Source organism: Halictus rubicundus, chromosome 2 (genome assembly GCF_050948215.1).
Source record: "Halictus rubicundus isolate RS-2024b chromosome 2, iyHalRubi1_principal, whole genome shotgun sequence".
Classification (NCBI taxonomy): Eukaryota; Metazoa; Arthropoda; class Insecta; order Hymenoptera; family Halictidae; genus Halictus; species Halictus rubicundus.
Window position 1 is genome coordinate 20,324,393 of NC_135150.1, and position 12,555 is coordinate 20,336,947.

General features: G+C 41.3%; 1 protein-coding gene across 5 annotated transcripts; it reads right to left on the minus strand.

Annotated features, from left to right (window-relative positions):
• Positions 1-1,475: 1,475 nt before the first annotated feature.
• Positions 1,476-9,432, minus strand: Rsph3 (Radial spoke head protein 3). 5 transcript variants are annotated; one of them, XM_076805851.1, is made up of 9 exons: positions 8,814-9,431; positions 7,704-8,684; positions 7,163-7,244; positions 5,090-5,263; positions 4,884-5,012; positions 4,066-4,269; positions 3,833-3,995; positions 2,907-2,993; positions 1,476-1,866 (listed from the first exon to the last, which is right to left on the minus strand). In XM_076805851.1, exons 2-9 carry the CDS (start codon positions 8,450-8,452, stop codon positions 1,706-1,708), a joined length of 1,749 nt encoding a protein of 582 aa, XP_076661966.1. In that variant the 5' UTR covers positions 8,453-8,684; positions 8,814-9,431; the 3' UTR covers positions 1,476-1,705. The 5 variants fall into 5 exon arrangements, 4 of the variants coding, with proteins under 4 accessions (XP_076661966.1, XP_076661965.1, XP_076661967.1 ...); XM_076805850.1 differs by having other exon boundaries at positions 7,704-8,747; XM_076805852.1 differs by having other exon boundaries at positions 7,716-9,431.
• Between the last annotated feature and the right edge of the window lie 3,123 nt (positions 9,433-12,555).

Genomic DNA, 12,555 nt, shown 5'->3' on the forward strand with positions numbered 1-12,555 from the left:
TAACTGGGACATTGTACCTTTTCGTATAAACGTTAAAATAAATACGCCTAACATGATTTAGAGATTTGACTGTCCTAACTCTCAGTAATTACATTGTATTAGCTTCCGAATTAAACAGTACTTGTTTAATTTTATGGAGGTTTTACAGAAATTTTCTGCGTGGTCAAACATGACCAGTAGATAAAACTCGAAGTATAATTACGAAGAAATTAAGATATTGTAACATTTTATCAATTATTTCACCATCTTACGTACTCAGTTTTGCCTATTGTATTATTGGAAAAAAATATAGAAGATACAAGCATTTGCATTTCGCAGAAAATACTCTCGCGGGCTTGTTCTGACTACTAAATTTACCAGTGTTATAATTAATAGATTAATACAAAAATAAATATTAAATAAATTATGAAATAAAGTATGTAATAAAGTATAATTTTTTTGCAATCTGAATTTGTTTTCTCTGTATTTAATCTAAGGGGCCAAAAGTGCCCATGAGCACCATTAACGTTATTTTCAATGAAGACCGCATGAAGGTTAATTGTCAGTCGATTTTATATTACGTTCCTCTAGGTTCTAGATAAACATTCACAGTGTTCGATGAAATATTCTACGTGATTGTTGCTTGATTTTTTAGGCTTTGTGTTCTTCTTTTCTCAGAAGTGTTTGAATCTGTAATAATAGACGCGAGGGGGAGGTAAAATTACGATCGACCGTTTTAGCGATACGTGTATTTTCGACTCGACGATTGTCTCTTCAGCTGTGCTTTCCTGTACCGAGCTGACGATGGGTAATCCGGGGGGGGGGAGTAGGTTAGCAAGACAGAGCAGCAGTGACTCAGTTTTCGTTAATTTTCAGAGGAAAGAATGGTAAGCGTAGGAAATATTTCATTTATTCGGTTTGCTTTCGTAAAACTAGCATTGCTGTGAATGATGCCGGTCGGTTCCGTGGTTAAAAAATGACTCTATGGTTGACGGTGGTGGTTGGTTGGTCGGTAGACTGGCTCCCTGTAGGCACCACAAGTCTGAAAATATAAGAAATAATTTTTAACAACTTCAAAGTAGAAGTAACATTAGTAAAATTGCCCAAGGAGACCCCACTTCTGATCTTTTGTTTCTCAATTTCAATGCAAATATTTTCAGAAGCTTATTCAATTTAACATAGCAGCTCCATTATTTACGAAGGAATTAAAATTCTTGAAAATAATCCAGACTAGGTGGACCAACAATTAATTTCTTTTTCGTTTCTCAGAAGCAGCTCTTATTTGATTCTCTAATAGCAACCGGGTAGTAGGACTTTTTAATTCTACGTCCAATAAACTAGTCACAGGAGGAGGAAATAAAATTCTCGGGAATAATTCAGACCGGGAGGATCGATAATTAATTTCTGATGGATTTTAGCAGTGGTGGCTCGTGTTTGCCGAGGGGATCGGTAGCTCGACGGTGACCTGTCACAGGCTGCAGCCCCGAGGAGATGGATTTGTTTCGCAGCTGTGTACACTGCTTAATGTGGAAGCCACCGGGGACGGGGACTGCTCCTGTGCTGGTAAGGTGTTCCTAAATCCGAAAGCTAACGATGATACGCTCGTTTCACTGTCGAAGATCAAGCAGCGTTAAAACGCTCGGCAAACGCTCGGCACACGCTGCCCAACAAAAGAGAAACTCTTCGACAAATAAACAGTATTTTACTTTGCTACACCCGCGTATTTCTAGTTCTCGATCGCGGGTGGCTGGTAATTGACGAAATTAGGGTCGCAGCCGCCATCTTCGATGTTCCGCAACGATGGCTTCTTTCTTCTTGAGGCGTCGTACTCCTCGCCCAGCTTCCGGTAGGTCTCTGCGCGGTTCTCCAGGATCTCCCTGATGATTTCTGGAAAATTGCACAGCATTTCTGATGATAACCAGTTGAAGTTGAGAACTCCAATATTTATTGAATTTTCTAACCCTCCGACTAATTTTCTTACTATTATAAGTTTTACAAAAAATCTCGGAAGTCCCTATTTTTATTAATATAATAATCGTCGGAACTTCAAAGCATTAGTGAGAGAAAATAAATATTGGCAAGGAAGAAATTCAAGAGTGAAATTTCGCTCCGGTGATAAGCAATGCAGGTTGCAGACGGTTGATAGGTCCAATTGAGTGCAAAGTGCACGATTAAATTCTGTTAAATCTAGTATACTCGTCATATTAATCTGGTAGATCGATCTTATTAATTTTCGAAGTCCTTTATAAGCTGAAAATAAAGAAAGATTCGGCGGCGAAAGACGAGGACCAAATTAGATGCAAAATTTGTTCGATTCCCGAGGACGCACTTACCGATGTCACAGATAATTTATAACGAGAATGGCGCGTAAGACGATGTCGCGACATAGTGGCACCAGACCGTGGTCTTCGGTCATTGTACCTGGAGCTTATGGCCGTCCGTTTGCCGATTTCAATATTTTTGGCTTCTAAGGGACAATAATGTTCGGCGCCAGACTTCTTCGGTGTCCGAATGACTACAAAGCCAGCGTAGGCAACGTTGTCATTGCCGTGGCCATAAGGACTGCCTTCGGTGTCAATTACACCCCCATAAATTCAGCGGCAATCCGTCCGTGATGAAAATCTCATACTTTCGGTACCGATTGTCCCGGTCGCTAATTTGCACCAAGAACTTTCTGTTCCTCCTTTCTCTTAAAATTTTGCATCTAGCCGGGTCCAATTCTCTTTGACACTAAACTTCCCAAAATGACCAGCATATAAAATATATTACTTTATAAAAATAACAGGACCGAATTTATTCGGATTTCATACGATGTTTTACGAATTTTTTCCATCCTTTGACTATCAAATGATCCTTATAATTTCAATGCTTGTGAAATAAAATATATGAAAGTGGTCATTCGACTGATGACGCGCGGTAACACTTACCCATAAGTAACTCCCTGCTCTCGATCATGTTACCCATCTCCTTCTTCACCTCCTTCATCAGCCAAGGGACGAACCCTTCCTCCACATCTGCGCAAAGTGACATTGCTATTATTAATATAATACTATACGATTAAATCCACAAAATTCAAGCACAAAGCGGAGAATATTTTCGAAGTACTACACATTCATTTATAAAATTTCTTACAATTTCTTTTTCTTTCCATAATTTGATTTTTCACTCATTATTGTGTTACGATACACTGTATAAAATGCCATTAATCCCTATCACTTGTTATTTCGAAGAAGTCTACGAGACAGTCGCAGGTTACATAAAACAAAATGAAACGTTAATCAAATGCCTTGACACTAAAAAATAGCCAATTGAATAATTCAATAGCAAAATGTACAAAAAAACTCAAAAACTGATTAATCTTGTCAAGAAGTAGCAAAGTGAACAACTCAATAGCACAATGTAACAAAAGCTCAAAATGTGATTAATCTTGCAAAAAAAAAATAGCCAAGTGAATAACTCAATAGCAAAATGTAACAAAAGCTCAAGATGTGATTAATCTTTCCAAAAAAATAGCTAAGTGAATAACTCGATAGCAAAATGTACGAAAAGCTCAAAATGTGATTAATCTTGTTCAGAAGTAGCCTTGCGGATAACTCAATAGCAAGGTGTAAAATAATCTCAAAAAGTGATTAATGTTGCTAAGAAGTAGCCAAGGGAATAAGTCAACAGTAAAATGTACAAACTAGACAAGTGAATAACTCAATATCCACTCAGACCACCGAGAGGTAATATAAGAAAACCACGCGTGCCGGATGACGAGTACTTAAGAAGGTGTGAATCAATAGAAATGAATAAACCTTTCAGACTAACTAATGCACAAAAAGTAGCAGTGTGTTCTTGCGAGTTCACGAACCGGCCTTGATCTCGTCCAATAGAAATCCGGACATCTTCAGCCCCTCGAGAACCGCCGGAAGCAACTCGGCAATGTAGCCAGTCAGAAGAGTGGCAGCAGCGACCCGTTCTTCCGTTTCCCTTTGAGCTCTCATCGCAGCCTCGTGCTGCTTCAGTCTATCGTCCTGTCGATGAAAATTCTCGAAGTTGGAGAGCGATCTCTTCGGACCGAAGTTTGTCGCGCCTGTACTTCACCTTTTCCTCCCTTATTCTCCTCTCCTGCTCCTCCAGACGCCGCTCCTCAGCTTTCTCCGCGGCGCGCAGTTCCATGAACTTTCTCTGCTGCTCCTTCAACGCGGCGATTTCCTCCTCTTCGAGGACTTCGATCAACGCCTCCTCCATCGTCTTCCCCACGAGCTTCTCCAGGATCGGCTGCACTTCGAAGTCGAAGTCGAAGAGCTGCGAATGAAGATTTTTCCTTTTAACGATCCTATTGACGCTGCGATTTCGTGCGAGCGGCACAGATTTTTATTTGCGTTCAAAATCAATTTTTGAGACAATCCATGATGTAATCTGGATAATAAATCTTGTCCCTTCTATTCGCATGCAAATCTTTTCTTCTCTTCCCTCTGAGAGACATATATTATGAGAAGAATTATTTTTATTTCGCGTAACTGTTGTGGACACTACTAGTGCTACTCGAGTAGGTCAATGTTAACGTTTTTCTAAATTATATGAATTTATAAATGCACAAAAATATTCAGTCTGATGATTATTTTAAGGGATCTCATAACTTCTAGTGGCAATGTACTGGATTGTTACTGTTGTGTATTAAGAAGGTACAGAGTTATATCCGATCAATTATGCAGACTCTCTGACCGGAAGAAACTTCTTGTTAATTACAATTCTATACATCTGCAACCAGTCAGAACTGAATCGTTGGAGTTAGATCACGTTTCATGCATTTATAACAGAATTTACAGTCTATTGTCTCAAATATCAATTTTACGAATCAAATTCAATCGAATTGGCGCAATTTATGTGGGATAATTGTTGTAACATTGTTGACTAACATCACCGGGCTCGATTTGCGTGCAGGCATCCTCGCCGACTTTCGGCGGACAATAAGGCGGAGTCGGAGGCCTGTCCAAAAAGTAATCGGTCTGCGTCGCAACATCAAACTCGTCAGGCTTATCGAACAACTGTCAAACGTAATTACGATTTCATTAAAATTTGCAGAAATCGAGAGAGGACGATTCTAACGAAAGGTGGTAATTACTTCCTCCAAATAGACTTCGGTTTGCACAGGCTCGTGTTTCCTTCCAGGAACCGGTGGGGGTGACCCCGCTCTCAAAATCAGAGCTTTCGTGGCTTGTGCTTGGGCACGCTTCCTCGCCAAATGTCTCCTCCTTGCCTCCGCTTGCCGGGCCGCTATCGATTGTTCCCCATCGATCTGCGACAAATACGTAAATATTTCCTCGGGAAGGTGACGCGTGGCGAAAGTTCGCCCTAATAAATTCTACGCGCTTAGGCTATGAACGTAGAGCGTCGCACAGTGGACGATTTCCTTAAAAAATGGGACAAAAATCAATATCGCCCAAGAACTCAATTTATTGGGAGTATCACTTAAATAATAATAATAAACATACCTTTTAACCTTCGTAAGTAGTTGTATCTTCATTGTCTAGTAAATAATAATTGGTGGAAATTATAGAGAAAATACTAGAAGTTGTTGTTTACAACTTTTTTATGTGGGCTTTGACATTTTGCAGTTGCAGCAATGAATATTGTATTGTGTACAATAAAAAAGGAGACGTTCCAAAGAAGATATCTAACAATATTTAAACTATTGGATTTATTGCAAATTGGACCTTTTGTTTAAATAATATAAGGGTTATTGTAATATTTTAAACCCATATTTTCAGTTTTTCAAAAAACTTTGAACATGTTCAGTTCGGTCGAGGAAAAAAGTAATCTTGAAAATTTTAGTACTTTTTTATTGTTTCAATTATCTTAGTTACAAATAAGAATAAGAAAAAGAAACTTATCAGTTTTACGTATTAGACATTAAAAAATCATATTACCAAAAAATTTTCATTTTTTAAAGAATTTTTTTCTCATTTTTGGAAATCGTCCATTGTGCATCGCTTCCGTCGATTTTTGTTCAATCGACTGCGAACACTTTACACTTCGTTCCTACGATTTTTGTTTAAGCTGCTATGGACGCTGTACTTTGCTCTTTGCGTCCTTGATTTTTAGTTAAACTTTACTCCTTCCTCCTTCGATTTTTATTGGAGCTATTATGAGCGCTGAACTTTATTCTCTTCGACTCTGGTTTTTATTTAAACTATAACTAGAAACACTGAGCTTTACGCTTCGTTACTTCACTTTTAATTCAAGGTATTACGAAGACTTCGCCCGCCGACATTTGTTGAATCTGTTATGAACGCTGAGCTTTACTTTTTGCGTCCTTGATTTTTATCTACGCAACTGTGGTCACTGAGCCCGATTCTTCGTTGCGTCGATTTTTCTTCGAGCTATTACTTGAATCTTCAAATCCATGGTAGACTCAGTCACGAAAACAAATTTCCAACGTTTCTATAGACGTTTAAGCGCCAAGACTCCGTAGATTCGCGATAAGGTAGAGTGACCACGTTACCGACAAAAATTGGCGAAAAATGGTTTTACGTGCCTCAACTTTTCGTCCTTATGTGAGAATATTTCTCGCTGGGAAAGGGCTCATTCGAAAGAGGAAGGTACAATCTAGCGCGCGCTGGTCATGAGCTAACGAGATTATGCAGATATTTGGTTATATAAGTGTTAGAAGTAGGCCAAAAATTGGCAATGTGCGTGCCGTGGAATCCAAGCATTTTTATGCCACTGGATAAGTTTTCTGGATAAAATCAAGAGTAGCGCGCGCTAGAAAATATCTCCAGCTACAAATTGAGCTCTTGATTCTCTGCGAAATAAAGTCAAAAACTTGAAAAACGTTTCTGCGTCAGAATTCATAATATCGATAATGCACAGCAAAACATGTGACAAGTTTAGCCACAGACTTAAGATTCGTCGGATCAAGACCAAGACGGATCTTAAGTCAGTGGCTGAAGCCTGTGAACGGAAATTATGCTGCAGTTACCGACCTGCTGACTCTGCAGAAGTCACGTGACTACCCTTGGCTCTTAAATTTGTAGCATTTTTGGGAGAAAGCATGTCTAGTTTTCCATTTACTGCATCGTATAAAAATATTTTAGGAGGAAATGAATGATGAAAGTAACGGCGTCAAGCTTGGGACGCATTCTTTCGTTATCGTGCTCTCTAACTAGGTTACATAATTAATAAATTGGTCACTTACGAGGTTCGGCGCAGCAGCGAACGTGCTCCCACGAACGACTCGCCGGTCAAACATAATGTTCCCCAAAGGAACCGGTTGATCGCTGAAACGGAAAAACGAAAAAGCCCAATTAGCCAAACAAAAACACAATCCTTACCGGTCAATGAATAATCCATTCCTTGTTGAACTGGTTGTTCATGCGGAAGTAACGACAAGAAATCACCGAGGAACGACAACCACGCGACACGCGATAACCGCGATTTTTGCATCGCGATCGATAGCCTCGAAACTTCACAAGCGCTTTTATCACGATTTCGACAAACTTTTTACAGCCCGATGCGCCGAAGGTGGAAAAACCACCGACCGCCCTTCAAATCGATCTCCTCACTTTCCGAAGTCCCTCTTTACTTCCGCAACTTCTCCTCGCTTTTTCGAATTACAACTTTTCCCCGGGGTTTTTCAAACTTCTGCTTTCCATTAACCGCACATTCGCCCTCCTCTTCCCCATAAGACCTACAGAATCCGAAAGCGAATCGTAAACTTCCATCGACGACGGACTTACGTTGAATCGCTCCTCTTCGAGCGCTCTTCCAAGGTCGCGGCAGCCATGGTCGAGGCGTTCATCATTCCGAGAGTGAAATCGACGGTGGCCTTGAGCGCAGCCGGACACCTGGCATTGTGGCTGCTGTGCCGGACTTCCGGTTTCCTGGCCATCGCCACGAGGGACTTGAATCTCGATCGTAGTGGACATGGCTCGGTTTCCTCGGGTTCTGGAGGTACTATGCCAAGAAGAGCTGCGACTTCCGGTGGAGGCATCAGGAACTCCCCAGTCTTCACCGTGGTGATAAACGGCTTTCTATGAAACGTGTGACCCCGTTTCGCGCTCCTACGTTGCTCCTCCTTTTCTTGGTCTTGTATCCTCTTCAGCTTCGCGTTCAGGACTTCGTTGAAATCCTCAGTGGATAATGTGATGCTAGGTTTAATCGCAGGAACCTTTTCCAGGGATTGGAGGCTGTCCTGGCTCCTGCTCCTAGCTTTTTTCCTAACAGGATTCACATGACTGCACTGCAAAGCAGCCTGGACCAGGTGATCGTTAGACCTGCTGAGTCGTTTCCGATCGACTAGGTTGTTGTTGCAGTTCTCGAAACGGGAGACCTCCGAGTTCTTCGCGTCGCCGTTCACGTGGAGTAGGGGGAGGTTGCTGTCTAGGCCGTCCTTTTGTAAAATTGTGAAAGCTCGGGGATTTTTACGATCACGATCGAAAGCGTCCCCGTTGACGAGCGGCGCCAGCGAGGATATCTCCACCGGCATGGTTAGGGTCTCACAAGTTCTTTATTATCCAAGATTCTCCTTTTGCCCTCCTCCGATTGTAGCGGGAACCGTTCATCTTCGTTCAGCTTCCACGAGCCTCGGTGAGGACCGAGCGTTTCAGAGCTTCGTCGATCCTCAAAGTGAAAACGGTCGACCGATGGTCAGACGACGAGAAGACGTTCTTAAGGATCTCTCATGAAGGTCAATGTCTCTGTACTGACTGTGGTCAACGCTTCAAAATTGACACTGTGTCAGATCATCAAACGATACAGTTTTGTTTCTTACTACTAGCTTTCTAGAAGATTTAAAGACAGCTACAGAGATTATCAAAGGGGCTAAAAAGGTCTAGCGCTAAACCTACCATACTAAGAAGACCAGTTTCTTATTCTACTGTTATTTTTGCCATAAATTTGCGCACCAGTCGTTTCCAGCGATCGGAAGGTCTAGCGTTAAATCTTTAACAGATTACACTAGCATCTGTACAATATCGGTCCTATACAAACCTACATGACAGAATCGACAAAGTGTCTCCTACATGATGATCATAAATCATTTACATACGAGTCTCCTACTTGATGAACAACACATCAATCGATAACACATCTTATCTCTCAAGCACAAGTTCTTCGGACCGATTTAAGCGATTTTCGAACGGTACGATGCGGCGAAAAATTAGCTTCGAGGACCGGAACATAAACATTTAGGTCTAGCTTACTACATAGAGGACACAGTGTCTGCTACGCGACCATGCTGCATAATTTACATGCGAGTCCGCTACATGACAAACGCAGTATCTCTCAAGCACAAGTTCTTCGGATGGTCCCGGGCGATTTTCAACTGATTCGACGCGACGGAAAATGATGTTCGAGGGTCGGCACATGAACGTTTAGGTCGCGCAAGGGTATCAGGTGATCGCGAGGGTGGCAGCGCGGTGTTCACGGCCTTACTAACCGGCTCGCAACACGGCGGCCGAGTTCAGAGACTGGACAATGTCCTTAGAATCGACCGACATAGACCGCAGACGAGCCATGCGAGCCTATATTTTTACCGCGCGAGCGGCCACTCAATAACGCTGACCATCGTCAACTTTGCGCATGCCTAAGTGATGCCGAAGGGGGTCTCGAAATCGGTGGTAACTATGACCACGTAGGTGTCCGGCCACGTTTCCACCACGGCCGGCTACTCCGGGTGAACTTTGCACCGAGGGGTTGCGGGTGGGAGACCCAACTGGAACCTCTTCAAGGTGAAACACGTTACACCGATCGTTCCCCCCTTTCGCCCTGTCCGCTAAAGAGAGAGTAATGGCTCCGTGCTAATCGCGTCATACTGTCCGGCAAACGGACTTTTCGATCACCGCCTACATATTTGCCGACGACGAAACGGTTTTTGGCGAGATTCGTGCCGATAAATCGCCCGTGGGCCCTTTTCTCGCGTGCAAGGATCTGGTCGATTCATGCTTCTAACCTCGGGGCAAAAAGGGCACGCGCCGTAATCCGGGAAACTTTATGTGTATATTGCGGTCGGAGTGTAATGCTATAGCTTCCAGGTGCTGGGAGCTGTGCTTTGCTTTCGTGGAATGACCAGATGGAATTTATTTAGATTTTATGACGCTTACGTTGTAGCGTGCGAACGGGTTAACGAAATGGTTCGATCGTTTGCTGTGAAAGCGTCTTTATGATTTTATTGATTTTCCGGTCAGGCTTTTTGTGTACATCCTGTACACTTACAAAAGATTTTAGCCAGACTATACGCGATATGAAAATGTTTAGCGTTCCTGGTACACACGCGCACACAATGATTAGACAATGCATACGTCGGGCGCAACAGATTGGTAAAAATATTAATTAAACGTAGAAATGGATTTTAAAAATTCGACGATTCGAATTCAGATGTACCATTTGAAATTTGTACCTTGTTTTCTCTTTATGGGGTTGCTGAATCTTCTGTGCCATAACAGCAATGTTTAAATAATTCCTGCTGTTCAACGTCAATGTTGAGCAACAATTCCAACTTCTTATCTCAATCCCACTGCAGCATACGTTGTCATTGAATATTTCCTTCGTGTTGGACAATTATTTCAAAATTCCTGCCAACATACTGCGGCGTCCTTGAGGCTTTTGCAGGACACGCGACACGCGTGATTCGAGATTGCAGATTGCTAACAGCTCGCAAGCTATGACTAAGTTTTGAATTTCAAATAACCGCCCTACAATCCGCTCTAATTAATCTTAATCGAATTCAATAGGTTATTGACCTGAGATTGTTCAAATGAAATCTGGTTCTTGAGTGAAGAAGAAGCGTTGGGAGTGGAGAAATGGATTGGGAATCGTATCCAAAAAAATATTTCTTCGATAAGGGTGTTGTTCCGATAAAGGAACAGGGCGTGATCCCGCGAACAGTATCTGCCGTGACGGTCGTGAAGCGTTTTAATACTTGGAAAACGTACGATAGAATCAGAAACGCGGCCGTTTCTGTCGTTCCCTTTTGCTGGCCATCTACGAAGTAATCGACATGCGACCGTTGCTTATACCGTCACGGGTGTATCACACCTTCCCGGCAGCGTATAGTTCTCGCAGATTAGTTGTCAGACTGCGGCGTAAAATAATAGATGAGCGAAACGGACCGTAGACGCCACGAACGTCAATCTTTTCTACCGTGAAACACTTCCTGACTATTGAACCGCGAGTCATTTAATATCGCAAATTTATCTGATTACTAGACTGCGGATGTTTATGCAATTTCCAGTTTTTATAGGCAAATTTTACGAAAGTAGAATGAAACAAAATCCTATCTTTAATGGGAACAGCCTTTGTAGATCCAAAACTCCTTTATATTGTATTTTATATTGTATATTGTATGTTTATTGTATCATACTGTATCATTATGTTATCGTATTTTATATGTAAAATACGTATCGTATTTTATATTGTATCATTTTATATTGTAGCATTTTCTGGGAATTTCCATAAGCCATAAATGCATAAACAGTTAACAGATCGAACGAATTATACCTACCACCATTGGTCAACAGATTTGCATTTAACAAATCGGACAAATCAAACCACTGTTGTACGATCATTGAAAAATTATTAAGACTCCTTCCTCTCTGATTGATTATATTCTTTCATTGCAGCACTTGCTATAATTGAAATAGATTGAATCTCGTTACTTTTACTCGCATTTCTGCTTGGATCGAAAAATAGTGATAAATAATCGTGGCTCATGGAAATCGCATAAGATAAATGATCTACCGGCTCGCGAAATAGTTTATCGCATCCTGAGAAAGTAGTTTTATGCACGAATCGAAGTTTCTGAGTAACAGCGATCGAGGGTCCGTCAAGGACGATGACTTCCGGCGGCGATAACATTTAACACACGGTTCTGCTATTGTTCACAGAGTTATTATAGTTTTCGTGACACGATATCGTCGTGTTAAATCGGATTGGTTCAGGGCACGATAACGAAACTTGCGAAACAGAGTTTTTTTCTGCTCCTGTTTGTAATTTATCAACGGTTCCGTGATATTATATCTTTTCTCTTTTGACCCCGTCTCGCGGAAATTTTTATCAACCTAAAAGGTACTCACACAGGTGGATTTCTGTATTTCTTCTGAATGTGTAGAATTGCTCTGGGACTTTTAACGAAAGCGTAAGTGTGCCCCTTGCCTGATTCCTTTGTGGGGATATTGTACGACTGCATCCCTCTGTTGCACATTCGGCAGATCTCCGAAGTTCTCGTCCCCATGATGCTTGTTTCAGTCCTGCCTCCGAGAAGATCACAGTTTTAATTTTTAAATAAAAAGATTGATATTAACACTGAAACTACCGGACTCTGAACTAGAAATTCTTTTATAATAATATTATAAATAAGATTGAATATAATTGATAATAATAGGATTTTTCGGGTAACATGTACTTCAATAAAGAAGTGTACGAAAAAGTTTCGCAAGAAAATATTTCTATAGCTTCACAAATTATGAAAGAAAAATTCTGACATCCGTCATTTTGATGGACTCGGTAGTTCCTTTGTTAAATGCGTTTTGTATATGGGGTACGTTTCTAGTAATGTCACTAACTTTATTTCGAGGAGAAGTTTCTTTTACT

What these genes read in the sequence shown, in the direction of transcription:
- Rsph3 (XM_076805851.1), bottom strand. Translation starts at nt 8,452, where the DNA reads ATGCCGGTGGAGATATCCTCGCTGGCGCCGCTCGTCAACGGGGACGCT. An exon ending in TCGCTGCTGCGCCGAACCTC is followed by an intron (nt 5,264 to 7,162) that starts GTAAGTGACCAA and finishes TATTTGTCGCAG; the next exon opens with ATCGATGGGGAACAATCGAT. An exon ending in CGCAAATCGAGCCCGGTGAT is followed by an intron (nt 4,270 to 4,883) that starts GTTAGTCAACAA and finishes CTTCATTCGCAG; the next exon opens with CTCTTCGACTTCGACTTCGA.